Genomic DNA, 22,940 nt, shown 5'->3' with positions numbered 1-22,940 from the left:
AGCAGCCATGTTTGAAAGTAACATCTACGTGAGGGGAAGACAACGATAGGATAAGCTCAGCTCTTGAGAACAGCACAGGGAAGAGAAGCTATTGAAGAGTCTTGCCTGTAGTCAGTGAATCAGAAGTGAGTGCAGTGGTACAGTACAGTGGATCTATGCTTTTTCCTAAGTCCATGTCTTTGAGAGCAGCTCAGGAGAGACAACTGAAATGAGAGAATAAGAAGGAACCAGAAGATTAGAACAAATTGCCCTTGTTAGCTGTAGCAGAACAATTCAATCAGAAGATGATAGAAACCAGATTTAAGAAGAGCATGAGTCAAAACAGCTTGCTTGAACAACTCAGCCAGAGTTTACAAAGAACTAGAAAGAGTGAGCTTATTCATCAGTAAGCCTCAGAGATGACAATTACATGTGGCCAATGGAAGCAACTTTTACACAGATGCATACACATAACAAGAGTTAAAGTGGAGTTACCTTGTACAACAATACCCCTACTGAACACAAGAGGCTACAGAAATGTACAGGGCCAGGAATGGGATATTTGTTTTGTAGCTGTTGACCAGTGAGGTTCCACAGAGCTCCAATAATTACAGGTTACTGCTATTGCTCTTAATTACCTTCTAAAATTTGATGATACAACTCTGTTGAAGAATATACCATATCCTTAAGTCATAGAAGATGGAGAAATCAAGTTAACACCCACCTGGAAGTCATCCTTGATTTGCTTTTCCTTCCCTACTTATTGGTATGCTTGTGCTAAAGGAACAGTCTTTATTTTTTCCTTTTATAATCATCTACATTTTTTAATGTCAAGCATTAATATGAATTAAAATTTGGGGAGGAACATTATCTTACTTCCAGGGAAGTTATACTATTGCTCCAAAAGAATAATAACAGTCCATAATAATCCTAATACTTTATATCTAGCCAATAAATTCCAGAGTTTTAAGTAGATTTCTAATATATGTATAGAGAAAATATTCTATTAATCAGTACTTCTCTAAAATTATAAATATATCTTTATATAAATGTCTCATGTAAATGTGCCAAATATCTTAATTTCTAGTTGAACTAATTATAATTAAACACGTAGTAACCTTTATTTATGTAATATTTATTAACTAATCACTAACTGAATATCCAAATTTTTATGCATATATCTACAGAGATTACCAAGATAAGATTGATGTTAATTCTGTTTTCAGGGTATTTATAGAGTATTAAAACATAAAGAAGAGTTACAAAATGGCATACAACCTTCAATGAGTAGAAATTCAGAAAACAAAATTAAAATTCTTTGTGAGTATTCTATTAATAGAGTCATGGAAAAGTAGTCTCATAAAAAAAATAAGAAATAATGGGAGGAATATCTTCAACTTTGCCCTTAAAACAACCTAAATACCAAAGTATTTTTAAAAGGTACTCCAAGCATTTAATTATTAAGTCATAAATTAAAATTCATAGCAATGTAGATATCCCCCATTGTAAATAACTGCAGAGGGAATCATATTGATTTCCCTGATGATTCCTTGATTAATGCTTAGATAGGTCCATTTCCCCAAGGTTAATTATTAAGATATAAAGTCTCCCACATTTTTTTGGTGATTCTCAGAAATCATTGTCTCTCCATCGGTAAGTCTGATTGTCCCATTGATCAAAAACTCAGAGGACATAGTGCTTGATTTCTTGTTATTTTTATCTTTATAAACAAAAGAATGTCTAGAGACCTCAAAAATTGTTATGATGAAATAATAGCATAAGCAGATAGATCCAGAGTTTCCCAAGGAGAGGCAGACATGACAGCGTATGGACTTAGAAGGAAGACAGAAGGTGCTACAAGGAGAGAAGCGGGCAGACATCTCTGCTAAAGCCTTGATTTAGAGCCATTTCTGTTCTGAGTTCTAGTTAAAACTAATAAGGTTTTATTTTTACTTACTTTTTGACTTTTCAAAGCACAAAAGCATAAAATCTCGAACAGAAATGTATATTTCCACTGAAACATGCATTTAATTTATTTTTTAAGTTTCTACTGAGAAAAGAAATTCCAAGATAAGTGAGTAAAACTAAAGAGAGAAACAAATGGTGAAGCTCATTTCTTCCTCATTGCAAGAAGCTCTTTTTGTGGAGGCTGATCATGAAACATGTTGATATATTGAACCCAGGCAAATGAATTATGCTTTGATCAAAGACATGTTCCTGCTATGATGTGTGTATATATGTGGTTTTATGTATGTATGTATGTTATATATGTATGCACTTGTGTGCATGAGTGCCTGTGTACATGCTTGTGTGCATTCACATACCTGTGTGTATGTGTGTGTGTTTGTGTATGTGTGTGTATGTGTGTGTGTGTGTGTGTGTGTGTTGGTGTTTTTAAATATAAGTTCTCAACCAAGAATGATATCCTAGGATTCATTATGTAGCCCAGGCTAGTATAAAACTACTGATAATCTTCTTGCCACATCTTCCTCAGTGCTAATATTGAAGGAATAAACAATAACACAAGGCTCATTGGGTCAGTCTCCTCAACATTGATACAGGTTTTAAACTTAAAACTGAATCACCTCTTTGTTAAAATTCTCAAAACTTATTCTCTGAAGCGTGGTCTGTGCTGCTACTATATTGACATCATACAAAGATTTAATTCTTCTTCTTTGGAGTAACTGAAGTACTTTCATGAAACTAGAATAATTTAATTATTATACTTTATATCTTTCATTTTCTCACTCATATTCTGCTTATAATGAAGAAAGTGCACTGAATAAAGAGAGTATTTCAACAGTGGGATTTGTTCAAGTCCTGGTATATCATAGTGTATCTAAAAAATCTCTATTCAAGCTTACAAGACACAAAAGAATACTATAGGGTCCCTTTTGAAATCTTTATTTTTCAATTTTAGAACTCATAGAGAAATATTCTATGTGCATTGATCTAGAACATTTTACATTTGGGGAGATTTTCTAACATGTAACAATATATTAGAATCCACTGAATAGAGCAACCATAAATTGACAGAATAGAAGCACTTTGTGTCACTACTTAAAACTGTATTCAATTAAATAGGTTATCTCAGCTATATAAGTCAATTCTTGATCTACTCTTATACAACACAATCACATAGAAACTTGCTAAGGATCTCATTCTTTTGTGGTTGTCCACTGTGGACGAGGTTATTAACTCAAGCTCTAGATCTGCTTCCAGACTGATAACCACTGGTCCAAAAGTGAATGTATGGTTTTATTGAAATGAAAAGTAGTTAGAGCTTTGGTTTTTTTATTGAGTATTTTATGTATTTACATTTCAAATGTTATCTTCTTTCTCGGTTCCCACCTCTCTCACACCCTCTCCCCCAGCTTCTATAATGATGCTCTCCCTTCCGCCCATCCACTCCCAACGCACCACCCTGGCATTCCCCTACACTTGGCAATAGAGCCTTCATGGGACCAAGGGCTTTTCCTCCTATTGATGCCAGACAATGTCATCCTCTGCTTCATATGCGGCCATGGGTCCTTCCATGTGTACTCTTTGGTTGGTAGTTTGCTCCCTGGAAGCTGTCGGGGGGTCTGGTTAGTTGGTAATGTTGTGCTTCCTATGTGATTGCAAACCTTTTCAACTCTTTATCTTCTTTCTGTATCTCCTCCATTGGGGGCCCGTACTCAGTCTGATGGTTGGTTGCAAGCATTCACCTCTGTATTAGTAAGGTTCTCGCAGAGCCTCTAGAGTAGTTACAGTTTAAAGGCTGTATATTTGATTGTATATTATGTCTCTTTTCCTGGATATGTGAGATGTGATACCATGAAAAATGCTAGCTTATATTTTCAAAACCGATTCAGGTTTAATATTTTTCTAGTAGTGTAACAGGATATTTGTTAAGGATTGATTATTAGGATTGTCAAGCACCATAAGAACTAGCTTCATTGTTTAAATAAATACATATTGATATTTTTCAAATACACTCTTCACTTGATAGCCAATATTTGTAGCTATTAAAATGTCAGAGATTTAAGAAATGTACAGGCCTAGGAAAAAGAAATAGCCACCAGGAATTAGAAAACTATCTTATTGGTTGTTTAGTCCCTGGGAGCTCTGGGAGGTCTGGTTGGTTGATATTGTTGTTCTTCCTATGGGGTTGTAAACCCTTTCAGCTCTTTCAGTCCTTTCCCTGACTATTCCATTGGGGTCCCCGTGCTCAGTCAAATGGTTGGCTGTGAGCATCCACAGCTGTATTTGTCAGGCTCTGGTAGAACCTCTCAGGACACAACTATTTCGGACTCCTGTCACCAAGCACTTCTTGTCATCCACAATAGTATCTTGGTTTACTATCTATATATGGAATGGATTCCCTGGTTGGGGCATTGTCTGGATGACCTTTCCTTCAATCTCTGTTCCACACATTGTTCCCATAAATCTTTTAGACAGGAGCAATTCTGGGTTAAAAATTTAGAGATGACAACCAAACATTACACATGGAGGGATGAGCCATGGCTCCATGGCTCAAGCTGCATATGTAGCAGAGGATGGCTTAATCTGGCATCAATGGGAGAAGAGGCCCTTGGTCCTGTGAAGCCTTGATGCCCCAGTATAGGGGAATGCCAGAGAGGTAAAGTGGGAGTGGGTGGGTGGGGGAGCATCTTCGTAGAAGTAGGAGGAGAGGTGATGGGATAAGGGTTTTTGGAGGAGAAACTGGGAGAAGGGATAGCATTTGAAATGCAAATAAATATCTAATAAAAAATAAATAGAATAAAACTGCCTCATTGATGCAAATAATCATTTATTTAATGTATGCTATGATATAATCCAGCACTTGTTCATGTTCTGGATAACAATACAAACTAAAAATTTGCCCATATGCACCAACAAATAGTTGAATAGAGAATCACACATTAAAAACATAAATAATTCAGAAGGAAAAATGGAATATAGATATATGGATGATGGGCTCTAAAAATAACTGCTTGGCTGTCACTATTTCCTGGTTTATGTTTGCTGGCAGTGACCACAGAGTCTCTGTGTAATAATTTAATGGTCACATTTCCTTATTTACCTATAGCAGGAACTACATGTGTAGAGCAGGAATCCTATTCCTTATTGGGGACACTAAGAGTAAATTCAATTCTCTTGTATTATAGCAGAGTTTAGGATGAAGGTGGATAGAAGCCAGAACAGCACAGTTTAAGAAATGCAAATCCTCCTATATTTCATGTGATAGTAGGTACAGTAAGTGAGCTATTTTGAAGAGGAAGTTCTTCAACTTCAGAAGTAATTTTAACTTTCTCTTTTGTTAACCCATGTGCACTCACACATGGAGCCAAATGTAGATGTAAGCTATATATGATGTATATGTATATGTGTATATGTAAGCATATATGTATATATGTTCAATTCTCAACTACAATGACTCAACATGAAAGCAGGTTCATGGAGATTTAATAGTAACAGAACAAAGGAAGTTATAAATTAGAGCATTTTAAAAATGCATTGGTGGAAACATAGGTGTAAAGTAAAAATAAGCAAAGGAATCTCATCTCTAGGCCTCAGAGGCTGTTTGATTACAGAGAACAGGTTTAAATTTAGTACATTATGAAGGGTTTACAGTTTCAAAATATTAGATATTATATAGATGTAGAACTAATGATATACCACATGAAATTGTAATCAGACTGCATCCCAAAGTCGAAGAATATATGTGTTAGTTACTCAACTGTTCTAACAGCCTCTTCAATATTTCCCATACATTCTTCTAAAGAACATTTTTGTTTGAGTAAGCACTGGCTTGAGTTTTTACAAACAATCTAATTATTCTCTCTTACTCATTTCTCTGTTAGAGACTATGAAGGCATACTCAGGTGCCAACCACAATGGCACTGAGGCAACTGAGTTCATTCTTCTGGGACTAAGCACCCAACCAGAACTGCAGCCAATTCTTTTCTTGGTGTTCCTCACGATTTACCTCATCACACTGACAGGAAACTTTGGCATGATCTTACTAATCAGGTTCACTCCTCGGTTGCAAACCCCCATGTATTTTTTCCTGACACACTTGGCATGTGTGGATATTTTTTACTCAACAAATGTCTCTCCTCAGATGCTTGTTCATTTTCTATCCGAGAAGAAGACCATTTCCTACATTGGGTGTCTGACTCAGTGTTTTGTTTTTGTCACCCTACTCTTGAGTGAATATTATATGCTGGGTGCCATGGCCTATGACAGGTACATGGCAATCTGCAACCCCCTACATTACAGCACAAAAATGTCCCGGCCAGTGTGCATTTGCCTGGTTACTTTCCCTTACTTCCGGGGTACTATGGTAGGCACAATGCAGGTGATATTGACTTCCTTTTGTGGACCCAACACCATCAACCATTTCTACTGTGCCGACCCTCCCCTTTTGATGCTAACCTGTTCTGACACTTATGTCAAGCAAACTGCCCTCTTTGTGTCAGCTGGGATTAATCTGACAGGTTCCCTTCTCATCATCCTCATCTCCTACATGCTTATCTTCGTCACCATCATGAGGATCCGTTCCAGTGAAGGGCAACAAAAGGCTTTCTCTACCTGTGGCTCTCACCTGACAGCCGTCACTATGTTCTATGGGTCCCTCTTCTGCATGTACCTGAGACCAGCAAATGAGAGGTCTGTTGAGCAAGGAAAAATCATAGCAGTATTCTGTATTTTTGTGAGTCCCATGGTGAATCCATTTATCTACAGCCTGAGAAACAAGGATGTGAAACAGGCTCTGAAAAGAGTGTTTATGAGAAATCTCTGCAAAATGGAGAAAAGCTAAGCACCTTTACTCTCCTACTGAAGCAAAGTATACCTTCAGTTTTAAAGGGTTCTATAAAAGGGAATAGCAATCGAAATGTAAATAAGAAATACCCAAGTTAATAAAGATGAAAAAAAATAAAATAAAAGGTTTTATAAGTTTGAGAAAGAGGGGAGGAGAGGAAGAGGTAAAAATTATATAAATATAATACATTTATAAAATCACTCAAAATTATAAATTGATGTTTTTAAAAGTTCTCTGATTTGTTTTACTTGAATGCATTTTGTTTTACTTGGAATGGCAAGAGTATGATTTTGAGCATATAACGTGGGATCTAGTGAGAATATAAATGCAGTTATAGATTTGAAAGTTATAGGAAGAATCGATTGAGAGGAAATGCAATCCCAGACATCATCTCTGGTGATTAAAGATAGCCTGAATTTATTCTTGCTTGATAACGCTCCCTACCTATATTCATCAGAACATATGCTCTTCTGTTCACTTTGTACCAATATTGAGTAACATGTAGAAACATTTTTTACCCAAGGTGAATTGCAATGTATTTCCTAAATTTTAAACATGATTTCTACTAATGTGATGACCATACAATACATTTTAGCATATAAATTCTTTTTAATATTTAGGTAACTTTTTTTTTCCACGTCCATGTGTATACAAACAAGTTTCTGTTTCTAGCAGGTTACTAAACAGAAATTATCAGCAAAAGTAACAGATAATCTTAAGCAGTATTCCCTGATGCAGATGAAAAACGGGGAGTACTTGCTGTCAAACATTAATCAAAACTGTGAATTATTCCTCACTTTTTGGAAGATAATTTGCACCAGAATTAATCAGCTGAAATTTTAAAATATTGAAATTGTTTACATTTATTTTTTAGATCATATTACACATTTTTCCCTCTATTTTTCTTTTATTGAGAATGCATTTTAAGGGCTTTGCCAGGCTTGAGCACCACAAACAAAGACCAGGCAGATTGGCCCTCCCATTTTCCTCTCCCACTAGATTACTTTTCTAGAGCTAACAGTCAAAGTCTATTCCTTTATTTGCCCACTTTCATGTGTCTGACTAATTCCTGAAGCTGATCATCAAATTCCAACTATCAGAAGATCAAGGTCTGGGCACGCAAAAACTTTATTACCTGCCCATTGAGAATTTACCAACTCAGTATAGCTCACTCTAACACTCACCTCCTTTTTTTTTTTTTTTTTGAATTGTTTTTTACTCCATCTTTATTAACTTGGGTATTTCTTATTTACATTTTGAATGTTATTCCCTTTCCCGGTTTCCGGGCCAACATCCCCTAACACCTCTCCCTCCCCGTCTCCCCCCATTACCGCCCTCCCCCCAAAAATCAGGTTCACTGAGGGTCCAGCCCTGGCAGGACCAAAGGCTTCCCCTTCCACTGGTGCCCTTACTATGCTATTCATTGCTACCCATGCGGTTGGAGCCCAGGGTCAGTCCATGTATAGTCTTTGGGTACTGGCTTAATCCCTAGAAGCTCTGGTTGGTGGGCATTGTTGTTCATATGGGGTCTCAAGCCCCTTCAAGCTCTTCCAGTTCTTTCTCTGATTCCTTCAACGGGGGTCCTATTCTCAGTACAGTGGTTTAATGATGACATTCGACTATGTATTTGCTGTATTCTGGGTGTGTCTCTCAGGAGAGATCTACATCTGGTTACTGTCTGCCTGCACTTCTTTGCTTCATCCATCTTTTCTAGTTTGGTGACTGTATATGTATGGACCACATGTGGGGCAGGCTCTGAATGGGTGTTCCTTCTGCCTCTGTTCTAAAATTTGCCTCCCTATTCCCTCCCAAGGGTATTCTTGTTCCCCTTTTAAAGATGGAATGAAGCATTAGCATTTTGGTCATCCTTCTTGAGTTTCATTTGTTCTGTGTATCTAGGGTAATTAACATTTGGGCTAATATCCACTTATCAATGAGTGCATACCATGTGTGTTTTTCTGTGATTGGGTTACCTCACTCAGGATGATATTTTCCAGTTCCATCCATTTGCCTATGAATTTCATAAAGTCATTGTTTATGATAGCTGAGAAGTATTCCATTGTGTAGATGTACCACATTTTCTGTGTCCATTCCTCTGTTGAAGGGCATCTGGGTTCTTTCCAGATTCTGGCTATTATAAATAAGGCTGCTATGAACCTAGTGGAGCACGTGTCTTTGTTATATGTTGGGGCATCTTTTGGGTATATGCCCAAGAGAGGTATAGCTGGGTCCTCAGGTAGTTCAATGTCCAATTTTCTGAGGAAACTCCAGACTGATTTCCAGAATGGTTGTACCAGTCTGCAATCCCGCCAACAATGGAGGAGTGTTCCTCTTTCTCCACATCCTCGCCAGCATTTGCTGTCACCTGAGTTTTTGATCTTAGCCATTCTCACTGGTGTGAGGTGAAATCTCAGGATTGTTTTGATTTGCATTTCCCTTATGACTAAAGATGTTGAACATTTCTTTAGGTGTTTCTCAGCCATTCGGCATTCCTCAGCTGTGAATTCTTTGCTTAGCTCTGAACCCCATTTTTAATAGGGTTATTTGTCTCCCTGTGGTCTAACTTTTTGAGTTCTTTGTATATTTTGGATATAAGCCCTCTATATGTTGTAGGATTGGTAAAGATCTTTTCCCAACTGTTGGTTGTCGTTTTGTCCAAACAACAGTGTCATTTGCCTTACAGAAGCTTTGCAGTTTTAATCAGATCCCTTTTGTCGATTCTTGATCTTAGAGTGTAAGCCATTGGTGTTTTGTTCAGGAAATTTTCTCCAGTGCCCATGTGTTCGAGATGCTTCCCCACTTTTTCTTCTATTAGTTTGAGTGTATCTACTCACCTCCTTTTTTAAAAGATCTTTTCAAACCATATCTTCAAAGGTCCATATTGCTCTTTCTGCCCAATAAATATTTAACCATCTTATTTCTTTGGCTTGTGTAATAAATGAAATTTATGTAGAAAATCAGAGTTTGTGTTGCTGTTTGTGGTCTATGCCTAATCTGGGATCGAGAATTGAGCCCCCAGTAATCCTTCATATGTTTAATACAATATACTCTGATTATGGATTCCCCTCCCCCATCTCCTTCAAGATCTTCCCCTCCCATTTGAATGCACACACTTTCTGTCTCTTCTAGAAAGCAAACAGGCAGATAAAGGATAATAATGAAATAAGATTGAAAACATATACAAACAGACTATAATAGGACAAAAAATAAACAAACCAAAAAAACCCACAGATACATATATTCATATTCGTATACTATTTAATCTAGCAATGAACACTTTGTTATATGTCCTAAATCCTTCGTTCTCAACTTTCATAATACTTCAACCCTTTAATTCAGTTCCTTATTTTGTGATGACTACTGACCATAAAATTACCTCATTGCTACTGCAGAACTATAATTTTGCTGCTCTTATGAATCTTATTGTAAATATCTGATATGTGACTGCCAAGACCACAGGTTGAGAAACACTGTCCTAACAAGAAATCTAACAAAGTTACCTGAATAAAGCAAAATGGGTTCAACAGAAACAAAACTGGAATTAAAATTGAACTTTTTTTAGAAAAGTAATTTATTTTCTTTGCCTAAGACTTTATTAATTTAGTGCCAGGAGCCATCTAATACTTGCTAAAACATAGCAGGTAATTTTCCTGAGGCCAAGGTCAAAGAGAGAACATTTTAAGAAAGATTCCTGGTATATACATATATATATATATGTATATATATATTCATATTTATAAAGCATATATTAATATGCTTTCCTGATATATATATTTATATGATATATATTTATATGATATATATATTTATATGATATATACATATATATAACAATCACTAGGTATTAACCTACCATTTTGGGTACAGTTTTTTGGGTGCAGATCAACAAAGATGTACTACCTTGCAGTGGATAGTACAAAGACCTATAGATGACTTCTTAATTCTTAATGATGATGCTATAAGAATCCCTAAAATTGTACTAGTAATTAGTAAGTCCTTTATAATAAGACTTCTAGTAAAGTTCACTTTGATATGAAAACTGCAATGAGAACTTTGCCGGTTTTTATGTGTCACAATTTATTTGCTTCTGAGATAGAAAGTGGGCATTTACAACTCAGAGCACATTCTAAAAGGTTGCAAAATAATTAAATAAAGGTCATGAAAGGCAGCTAATGATTTATTGTAGGTACAAGGACAAAAGATAAAATATTGACTAGAATTTATCTGTACAAAGCTTCAATGATAACTTAGTTATGGTCTTTAAACTCTCCATGAACCTATAGAGTTAATGACAGGAGCTTGTGACAGATAATACATGTCTAGGTTCAATGAAAATGTTTGTAAACATCTCTGTTGTAAACTTCTTACTCAATTTATTATTTGAGTTTGTTTAACATTTAGTGAAATTTTGATTTATAGGAAAAGGATGCTTGGGAAAACCATGTGATCTATTCCGCTAGAAAATGTGCATAAAAGTAGAAACAATTACATTGCATGGTATTATTACATCAGAACAAGAGGGGAGAGCAAGATTAGAAAGAGAAAGAGTAGAGTAACTTATCAACTATTAGAACAATATGCAGAATGCAGAGAAAAACAAGAACAAAGAGAAACTGCAGAGAGACCAGAAAGAGTAGACAGGCTTCTTCTTTCCATAGGATGGAATAGATTGTTTCCTTACAGCAAGGCAGGCTTAGTACTAAAGAAAACAGTTTTTCTTAGACACTGGTTTAATTCATTTAACATTAAAAGGAAAGAAGCTTATTCTTTCTCTTCTTTCTCTATGCCATAAAGATTATAGCTCATTTTTCATCTAGAATGAGTTTTTCTATACTGACACTTGGTCTTTTTCTCCATATGCATATGTAAGTATGGATATAGGTGTGCGTGTGTGTGTGTGTGTGTGTGTGTGTGTGTGTGTGTGTGTGTGTGTACAATTGTGAAATAACTATATATCTGTGTCCAACTGGAATGCATGAATATGCATGAACATGTATGCATGCTTTGGCAAATTAATGTTGTAAGTTTATGAATATTTGCTTGTGTAAATGTTTTTCCTTCTGTGAGTGACTGTCTTCTCCTGGTTCAATAAAAATCTGTCGTTCCAAACCTCCCTCCATTTTAACAAGGGAGAGGGGAAGCTTCTGATTAAGAGAGAAAAAAAAACCTAGAAATTTACCCTTTACTTGATACCCCACTGTTTTAGGATGAAGTACTAAATGCCAGAGACTATCCAGTTTCTGGCATCAGAATAATTCAGACAGTTGGGCCAACTACCACTACAAAGTACTTTAGAATAAAACCAGGTAAAAGTTTTAATATTAAAAGACAATCTTAATTTATCACAAGACCAAGTCTTGCTCTCTCAGATGCTCTTTCTCCTTGGCTACTTTCAAAAGGCCCCAAGGCCTGACACTATTACTGATGCTGTGGTGTGCTTACAAAAGGGGGCCTATCATGACTTCTTTCTGAAAGAGTCAGATACAGATATTTGCTCCCAACCAATGGACAGAAGCCGTTGACCCCTCTGTTTGAATTAGGGAAAAGCTGGATGAATCTGAGGAGGAGGGTGACCCTGTAGGAGGACCAACAGTCTCAATTTAACCTGGACCCCCAAGATCTCTCAGACATTAGATCACCAACCAGGCAGTGTGCACCAGTTGTCATGAAGCCCCCAACACATATACAGCAGATAACTGCAGGGCCTGGGTTAAGTCAGAGAAGATCTATCTAACCTGCAAGAGACTGGAGACCCCAGGGAGTTTAGAGGTCAGGTGGGGAGGGGTGAGGGTGGGAACAATCCTTGTGAAGAGACTGGAGGGGGAGGCAGGAAGGAGGTAAGGAATGTGATCAGATTGTGGAGAATAAAATCAGGAGTGTAAAAAATAAAATAAAAAAACGTAGAAAAGAAAGGTCAAGATTGCTGAAGCTAACCTCAGGCAAAAATAAAAGTAATTATGCTTTACATTGCATTTCACTTTTGATGATTAAAACAAATGATTTGAAAACCAGTAACCATATCATTAAATATCACTCACAAAGATTTTATGTATAATTACTTGTATTTTCTCATATTTTAATAGAACTAGTGAGGTAGTATATGCCTAACACTCACACTATTCAATGAAGCACATATTTCACACACAAACATAAATAAAAATGCATAATAAAAACTAAAATTAGGTAAACCACTTGTAGTAAGAAAGGTAACGTGTCTGAAAGTTTGTTGGGATTCTCAAAGACATAGAGGATGACATATTTTTTTAAATATCAAGGGGATACAGATCGGAAAAGAAGAGGTCAAAATATCACTATTTGCAGACGACATGATAGTATATTTAAGTGATCCCAAAAGTTCCACCAGAGAACTACTAAAGCTGATAAACAACTTCAGCAAAGTGGCTGGGTATAAAATTAACTCAAATAAATCAGTTGCCTTCCTCTATACAAAAGAGAAACAAGCCGAGAAAGAAATTAGGGAAACGATACCCTTCATAATAGACCCAAATAATATAAAGTACCTCGGTGTGACTTTAACCAAGCAAGTAAAAGATCTGTACAATAAGAACTTCAAGACACTGAGGAAAGAAATTGAAGAAGACCTCAGAAGATGGAAAGATCTCCCATGCTCATGGATTGGCAGGATTAATATAGTAAAAATGGCCATTTTACCAAAAGCAATCTACAGATTCAATGCAATCCCCACCAAAATACCAATCCAATTCTTCAAAGAGTTAGACAGAACAATTTGCAAATTCATCTGGAATAACAAAAAACCCAGGATAGCTAAAGCTATCCTCAACAATAAAAGGACTTCAGGGGGAATCACTATCCCTGAACTCAAGCAGTATTACAGAGCAATAGTGATAAAAACTGCATGGTATTGGTACAGAGACAGACAGATAGACCAATGGAATAGAATTGAAGACCCAGAAATGAACCCACACACCTACGGTCACTTGATTTTTGACAAAGGAGCCAAAACCATCCAATGGAAAAAAAGATAGCATTTTCAGCAAATGGTGCTGGTTCAACTGGAGGGCAACATGTAGAAGAATGCAGATCGATCCATCCTTATCACCCTGTACAAAGCTTAAGTCCAAGTGGATCAAGGACCTCCACATCAAACCAGACACACTCAAACTAATAGAAGAAAAACTAGGGAAGCATCTGGAACACATGGGCACTGGAAAAAATTTCCTGAACAAAACACCAATGGCTTATGCTCTAAGATCAAGAATCGACAAATGGGATCTCATAAAACTGCAAAGCTTCTGTAAGGCAAAGGACACTGTGGTTAGGACAAAACGGCAACCAACAGATTGGGAAAAGATCTTTACCAATCCTACAACATATAGAGGGCTTATATCCAAAATATACAAAGAACTCAAAAAGTTAGACCACAGGGAGACAAATAACCCTATTAAAAATGGGGTTCAGAGCTAAGCAAAGAATTCACAGCTGAGGAATGCCGAATGGCTGAGAAACACCTAAAGAAATGTTCAACATCTTTAGTCATAAGGGAAATGCAAATCAAAACAACCCTGAGATTTCACCTCACACCAGTGAGAATGGCTAAGATCAAAAACTCAGGTGACAGCAAATGCTGGCGAGGATGTGGAGAAAGAGGAACACTCCTCCATTGTTGGTGGGATTGCAGACTGGTAAAACCATTCTGGAAATCAGTCTGGAGGTTCCTCAGAAAATTGGACATTGATCTGCCTGAGGATCCAGCCATACCTCTCTTGGGCATATACCCAAAAGATGCCTCAACATATAAAAGAGACACGTGCTCCACTATGTTCATCGCAGCCTTATTTATAATAGCCAGAAACTGGAAAGAACCCAGATGCCCTTCAACAGAGGAATGGATACAGAAAATGTGGTACATCTACACAATGGAATATTACTCAGCTATCAAAAACAACGAGTTTATGAAATTCGTAGGCAAATGGTTGGAACTGGAAAATATCATCCTGAGTGAACTAACCCACTCACAGAAAGACATACATGGTATGCACTCATTGATAAGTGGCTATTAGCCCAAATGCTTGAATTACCCTAGATCCCTAGAACAAACGAAACTCAAGACGGATGATCAAAATGTGAATGCTTCACTCCTTCTTTAAATGAGGAAAAAGAATACCCTTGGCAGGGAAGGGAGAGGCAAAGATTAAAACAGAGACTGAAGGAACACCCATTCAGAGCCTGCCCCACAGCTGGCCCATACATATACAGCCACCCAATTAGACAAGATGGATGAAGCAAAGAAGTGCAGACCGACAGGAGCCGGATGTAGATCGCTCCTGAGAGACACAGCCAGAATACAGCAAATACAGAGGCGAATGCCAGCAGCAAACCACTGAACTGAGAATAGGTCCCCCGTTGAAGGAATCAGAGAAAGAACTGGAAGAGCTTGAAGGTGCTCGAGACCCCAAAAGTACAACAATGTCAAGCAACCAGAGCTTCCAGGGGCTAAGCCACTACCTAAAGACTATACATGGACTGACTCTGGACTCTGTCCCCATAGGTAGCAATGAATATCCTAGTAAGAGCACCAGTGGAAGGGGAAGCCCTGGGTCCTGCTAAGACTGAACCCCCAGTGAACTAGACTATGCGGGGAGGGTGGCAATGGGGGGAGGTTTGGGAGGGGAACACCCATAAGGAAGGGGAGGGGGGAGGGTGATGTTTGTCCGGAAACCGGGAAAGGGAATAACACTTGAAATGTATATAAGAAATACTCAAGTTAATAAAAAAAAATAAAAAATAAAAAAAAATATTCAAATTACAAAAAAAAATGTCTGTACAATAACAAATTGTCATTCTCAAGACTGAATACTTACAAAGAATCATAGAGATTTAGCAGATTGTATGCAGATTGTATTTATGTATTGAGAGAGAGAGACAGAGAGACAGAGAGAGAAAGAGAGAGACAAAGAAAGAGAGAGAAACAATAAGAGAAAATGACATGAATTTGAAAATAATCTAGGACTGGTTTTGTAGGAGGCTTTGTAAAAAGGAATGGGTAGGGAAAGTGACGAACTTATAATGCCAAACCTACTAAAAATAATTTTAAAATAAGTATAGAATTATTATAGAATAAGTATAGAATTGAGACAATGAATGTCTTGTAATGATTATAAAATATACATATCTGGACACTGAATCTGTTTCATGGCTGGAAATGGAAGCAACACTGGAAAGTTTGGTGTAAGTAAAAACTGAGTAAATAACTTAAGTCATAAAAATTAAGTAGGACCAGGGATCACATTACAAAATGACTCTTTGTCATTCACTTTCCTCCACTACTGACAGCACATACCACCTTTTCTTAACTCTCACTGTGTTATAATACTATTGACAAAACACAGGACAAATACACACACACACACACACACACACACACACACAAACACACACATATATATATATATATATAATATATATTAAATTGTAGTGACAAAAGTTCCCTCACTTTTCTGATATTATTTTTTTCAAAGAGAAATCTTACAGAACTTTAGACTTATTCAGTGAACCAAGACTCTAATATGATTCAGCTTTACAAAATCTATAGATAATTTATTTACATTTTTGCATTTTTGCAGCACATTTTTCATTTTTGCAGCAGTTTCCTATAATATCTTTGTATATACTTTTAAAAGAAAACAATAAAGAATCCAAGAGTTAAGGAAACCTAGTAAAAGGCAATTTATATTTTTCACCAAACAATAATCTACTTGTCTAATAATGAATGAGTTAATGTAAATGGAGGATATAACATTCTACCTTACATTTTCTGCTATTGAGTCTGTCACTGATTTTAGTTTTTAGTACTATAATTTTATCTAGAAATCAGATTTCATTGACTCTGGATCTTCTCTTTTATAAACTTAGCCAATAACAATAATCAAAGTTAAAGAGGCAATGAATGTGAGAGTGAGTCAAAAGCATGGCATGGAAGGGGTTTGAGGGGAGAAAGGAAGTAATTATATTTTCATTAAAAATGAAAGTTATCACAAAAAATACTATTTCACTGACTGTAAAACTCAAGCACTTTGAGACTATGTTTCCTCCTGCTCCATGTCCCAAATGAGGCATTCTTGGATATGCAAAAGTCAATGAATATAGCATATTGGCCCAAATTATCAAACTCTAATTGTAAGTGATTATTCTGAAAAAAATATGAAGAGGATAAGGCTGACTGTAGCTGATGAATACTCTTAACAATACATAAACAGATGTAATTCAGTAGAACATTTCCAAGCTTGGAGAAGATTCCTAGTATCACTAAATTGACGATGATTTTGATACTATGGTTTGAGAAAACTAACAGAAATCTTAGGATGATAATCCATATCTTTTATGTTTATGTGAATGCTTAAATAATTATTTAGATATCAGACCAAATTCTTTATCTAAGACATTGTATCAGAAATGATCTAATGTTTCAAATTGTAAAAATAATTCTGGCATATGTTTTTAACAACATTATTCAAAGAAAATGAACTGTAAGTTTACACTGATCATAGATATATGATCATGTATACCTACACAGAGGCAAGACGTTGTATGGAAACATTGAACACTAAGAGCAGACTGTGTTGAAGTTTTCTGCTAATGAAGGTATTTCTCAATGCCAGCATCAAATATTTTGCCATATATTTCCCTTAATTTCAAGAATAAATGAGGAAAATTAGTTAACAGAAGTTCAGTTTGAAAATGTTATGACGAAGGCAAATGTGTCCCTTAAAATGACTAAGTTAAAGAATACACAGTGATTTCATCTAAACACCTGCATAAACTGAAGTTCATTGAAGAAATTTTCCTTTAATGATCTGTTTCATGGCATTGATGACATCTTTGTTCCTTAAGCTATAGATCAAGGGGTTCAACATTGGACTCAAAAAAGTGTAAAAAACTGCAATTACTTTTGACTCTTCTACAGACTTCTGTGATGGAGGTCTTAAGTACATGCAGAAAAGGGTTCCATAAAATATGGTGACTGTTGTCATGTGGGAACCACATGTAGAAAAGGCCTTTTGCCTTCCATCAGCTGAACGGATCTTCATTATAGCTACAAAAATGAAAAGGTAAGATAGAAGAATGATAGCAAGGGAACTTGAGAGAGTAAACCCAGCAACAACAAACATGGCCATCTTTTTGACATGACTGTCAGAACAGGCTAGCATGATCAGAGGGGGATCTGCACAGTAAAAGTGATTGATTTCATGGGAGCCACAGAAAGACAGGTGGAAAGTGAGCAGAGTCTGAGATAGCCCATTCAGGAAGCCAAACACATAAGGAAATGCGACGAGAGAGACACAAACATTCTTGGACATCCTGGTACTGTAATGCAGAGGGCTGCAAATAGCCACATAGCGGTCCAGTGCCATTGAAGCAAGGATATAAAACTCAGTGATCACCAGAGCAATGAAGAGGAGACACTGTGTGAAGCATCCAGCATAGGAGATGGTCTTCTGGTCTGAGATGAAACCATGCAGCATGTTTGGGGTAACATTGGAAGAGTAGCAAATGTCTACAAAGGAGAGGTGGCCAAGGAAGAAGTACATGGGTGTTTGCAGGTGGGAATTGGTCCTGATCAGCACAATCATACACAGGTTTCCTGTCAGCGTTATAAAGTAAATGACCAGAAACACCACAAAGAGGATCCTCCCCAGTACTGGGTTGTCTGTGAGTCCCACAAGAATGAAGTCCATCATTGCAGTATGGTTTAGGCAAGTCATTTTCAAGATGAAAATAATAATGAATGCAAGCAATATCTTCTCCTCTGTCCTTAATTCCACTCACTTTTTCACATCATTCTATTCATCTGAATAAAAGTAAAACACTGTCAGTGTGCAGCTCACCTTTTCTGGGTTATTTTTCTCCCTATGTCTTGTGATATATCTCTTTCATTCTCTCTGCATGAATTATACACACATGAATGCATGCACACACACACATACAGAGAAAGAGTTGTGATTCCCTTCCTCCATATTTTCCTCTTTTCATATAGATATCAACTCATATTTTTATGCACATCTCTGTTTTGAAATGCCCTACTTTTTTTTATCTTTTCCATGCTTTCTGAAGAAAAAGAAGTAAACAGAAGATACAAATAAGATACCCAGCTGCTTATTTCTGTCATTAATACTGACTAGTGATAAATTTTGGGTTTTTCATTTCCCTAGGCATGATAATATCTCATTTCACATACAAAATAAAATAAATACTAAATTCATATTTTTTACCTACAAACCATAGATGTCTCATTTAACTTTAGAGTTATAAATGGAACTCAATTTATAAAATATGTCTTTTACTATGTAACAAAGATTCAGATTCAAATACTAACCTATCTTATTCATGTACACATAAAAGTGATATTCTGTTCTGTCCCATTATAGAAGTTTACAACAGTAAACAAATTCTGCCCATTGCTGGGACACATATTATACTGTAGACATTAGCCACAGGTAAAATTATACAAATTAAATGAGTCATTTTTAGATTTTAGAAAACCCTGTTTTATGAAGATAGCATTTACACCATGAGTAAAAAAATGTAATTATCTTAGACCAAGTGTAGATTTTTGCTTTTAATTTTGTTTTACCAAATCCATCATGAAAATATAAGCTGAAGTCTGGATAGGTATTTGAACAATGTCCTCTTTGTCATTGTGTGCGGAGTTGGGGTGAATATGTAAAAGTACATAGCTTAGTCTTTAGACATTATATACTTGGACAGTAATGTGTTTGTCCTCCAACTATATATTTGAAAAATATATATATGACACAGATTCTTTGGTGACACAGAAATACCAACATATAAACAGAATGGTCAAGGGAAATTCAGGAAATATATTTTCTACAGTGATAAAACAACAAACATTCAAGTTACAAGTTTACTTACCAAACACAGAAAATAAGTACCTGTGGATATGTATACACTACATATTACATAAACAAAGTGAAGATATTTATAATGTGATTATTCAAAATAGTCCCATAGGTTTCCAACAATAATTATAAAGATCCAATTAAAGTAGTCATATTCTCAGAGGCAGAACCTTAACTCTATGGCTTGAGGAAATGATTTTCCTTTGAGGCCAAAATCTTAAACTAATTTCTATGTACAGAGCTTGACATCATGTGCACAAAATCTCAGCATAGTTAACAAAGTAGGCTTGTATCATTTTAGTCTTTTGACTAAGAACAAGTGTACTATCTCTTTTTGTCAGGTTACCTGTTATATCCTCAGTATGGGAAAATATATTAAATGGATTTTTGGAATTATGATATTAAAAGGGAGATCATACCATCCAGTCCACATGTCAACCTGAAATATTTTGAAAAAAGACTAAAATTAAGTAAATTTTGTGTGAATAATTTTGATATTATAGGCAAATAACATAAGGATCCCATTTATTTTTGTTGAGTATACTACATGTACAACTTTTGTTTCTTAACAACATGATCTTAGTGTAAGATCATGGAGAAGAGGTTAGGCTGTATGAGTGATTTGAAGAAAAACATTGAGAGAAGATACTGCAAATCCATAAAACTGGAGTAAAAGACTTGATCAAATCTGGGACACTTTTTAAATCAGGGCGTTGAGGACACTGGAATTAATTGGACCTGTGGAGTTATTGTTGTCAAGACACTAAGAAACAGAGATAAATCTGAAAAATATAATTCACAAACTGAATGACTTATAGTATGGTTATTGAAAGGAAATTTAATAATAGATTCAAGAAGGTATTTCAGGATATTTGCTAATCCTGTGAACCTCAAGATTGTGTTATTTATTGAAAAAAAAACCCACCATGTTTCTAGTTGTGTTGTGGCATACACTGAGCACATAATTTCACTCTGGCTGCAAAACAGACGTACCCTTAATATACACATTTAATCTTAATCAATGAAGGTAACTTGTTTGGAAGAAAGCAACCAAGTTTGAAAGTGATGTGTCATTGAATGACAAAGTGATAAATCAGAGAAAACTCAGACAGAACAGGATGTTCCCAACTCTCATGAGAAGAGAGGAAAGGAACAGTATCTAAGAGAGAAGGGAAGAGAGGAACAAAGGAAGGAAGGAGTTTTATTGGGAGAGTTTTACAGAGACAGATCACAGAAATAGAACAAGCTACCTAGATATGAGTGAATGCAGAAAAAGCCAGAGAATGAGGAACCAGAAGAATAGAACATATTGCCAAATAAGAGTTTGAAGCCAAGCGAAGTAATTCAGTAAGAAACTGAGAGAAACCAGATTGAATCAACCATCTTGGAGAGGGATTCTGAGCCAGAACTGCTGAGTTGAACTAGCCAATTAGAGCTCAGAATGAACTAGAAATGGTGATCTTATTCAGCAGTACATCTCAGAGACTGAAAGCATTCTAGACCTAAATTAGATTAAATGGAGGCTAGAAGCTTCCAGGACTAGGCCTAGTTTACCAAATGGAGGCAGAAAGCTCCCAGATAACAATTACATAAAGTAAGTTAAAAAAATTTATAAGAAGGCTTGAAAACTATTTAACAAAACATTTCTAAGTGGGTGAAGAAGGAGCTAAATGTTTTCATTTCAGGTGTCTTTCAATGAGCATAAGTCAGACTGTGTATCAAAACATAGTGCAACAATTATTAGAGAAACATCCTCAAAATTTATACCATACAAATGTTTTATGAGAAATCAGCAATCATTTCTATATTTCTATATAAAATATGTGTTTTTCTCATTGTAAAATTAGATAACTCAGCACCTGCCAGGTGAATCCTTTTCCAACCTGAGTATGAAAAGCTTTCTTGGCTTCCATTACAATATAAGATGAAATTAGTAAAAAGTGCCATCACTTAGATTCCAACACTCTACTGGAGATGGGGAGAATAGAGGCTACTATTACTAATAAAATTTCCATCTAAAATCTCAAACGAAGAAAATACCAACAAAGAAGTTCACACAATATGATCACAGAGGAATTCCGACTCACAGCTTCGATTTCTGAACAACTATGTTTCTCTCCTCTCAATGTTGTCTTACAAGTCTCCTTAACTGATTAAGCAGCTGAATAAGTAAATCAGTTTAGATAACTTATTTTACAACAGTGATTCAGATTATTATTTTTCTTAATAATAGACACAAGAGATCAATGAAATAACAGTACCTCAAATAAAAGCTTAGCTACGCCCATAGAGAAAAACACCAAATGAACAACAAAATTTTTAACTTCCTAAACTCACAATGTAAATTTATTCCTATTCGAAAGGCAAAATGACAAAAAGCAATCTACACAAACTCTTTTGAGTCACCTTTCTGTGCCCCAGCCCCCCATAGAGGCAGGAATCACTACTCAATGAGAGACCACACATAAAGGTAAAAGTTCAACCCACACAAACCAGAAGACCAGTGAGGAAACAAACCCATGAACATAACACCATTCAAGAAAGACAACTGCACAATCTGGTACCTTACCTTTAAATACCTCAAAACATATGTCTGCAGTCCAGCATGAGGGTGCAAGAAACAACCACCAAGGCATAATGTCATCGCAAGAACCCAGCTATCCTAGTCTAACATGACAGAAGCAAAGGTAAAAGACCATAAATCCAACTTTAGGAAGATTGAGGTCCATAAGGAGGACTCAAATAGATACCTTATGGAAATTCAGGAGGTCTCAATTGGAGAAAATTAATGAAAACCTAAAAGAAAGCCAAGGGGAAATAGAAAACAAAGTTTTTGAGTTGAAGGAAACAAAATTGTTCAAGACCCACAAACAAAAATAGAAGTAGTAAAGAAAACACAAACTGAGGGAATTCTAGAAGTAAAAACTATACATACACAAACAGAAAGGACCAACACAAGCATCACCAAAAGAATACAAAAGAAGGAAGAGGGAAATCTCAGGTATTGAGTCACTTTTCTACACAAACACAGCCAGTTAGACCAGCACCATTTATTGAAACTGTTTTCTATTTTCCATTGTATGTTTGCCTTCTTTGTCAAAGATGAATTGTGCATACGACTGTGCTTTTATTTCTTGGTCTTCAATTCTATTCCATCGATCAACCTGCTTGTCTCTGTACCAATCTCATGCAGTATTTATTACTACTCTGTAGTAGAGCTGGAGGTCAAGAATGGTAATTCGCCCAGCCATTCT

The 22,940-nt window shown here is 36.1% G+C and overlaps 1 protein-coding gene and 2 pseudogenes across 1 annotated transcript; 2 read left to right on the top strand and 1 right to left on the bottom strand.

The window, feature by feature from the left end:
* Positions 5,831-6,784, top strand: Or5m12b-ps1 (olfactory receptor family 5 subfamily M member 12B, pseudogene 1; annotated as a pseudogene).
* Or5m10 (olfactory receptor family 5 subfamily M member 10) lies at positions 17,596-18,531 on the bottom strand. Its single transcript, NM_001000298.1, is given in 1 exon segment — positions 17,596-18,531. A coding segment is annotated over 1 exon segment (936 nt).
* Positions 18,532-19,975: 1,444 nt separating this feature from the next.
* LOC147995556 (U2 spliceosomal RNA) lies at positions 19,976-20,156 on the top strand (annotated as a pseudogene).
* Positions 20,157-22,940: the final 2,784 nt, after the last annotated feature.

This window comes from Rattus norvegicus, chromosome 3 (genome assembly GCF_021556685.1).
Source record: "Rattus norvegicus strain SHRSP/BbbUtx chromosome 3, alternate assembly SHRSP_T2T, whole genome shotgun sequence".
Taxonomy (NCBI): domain Eukaryota; kingdom Metazoa; phylum Chordata; class Mammalia; order Rodentia; family Muridae; genus Rattus; species Rattus norvegicus.
Note: the sequence above shows the minus strand (reverse complement) of the source record. Positions and strands in the feature narration are given on the sequence as shown.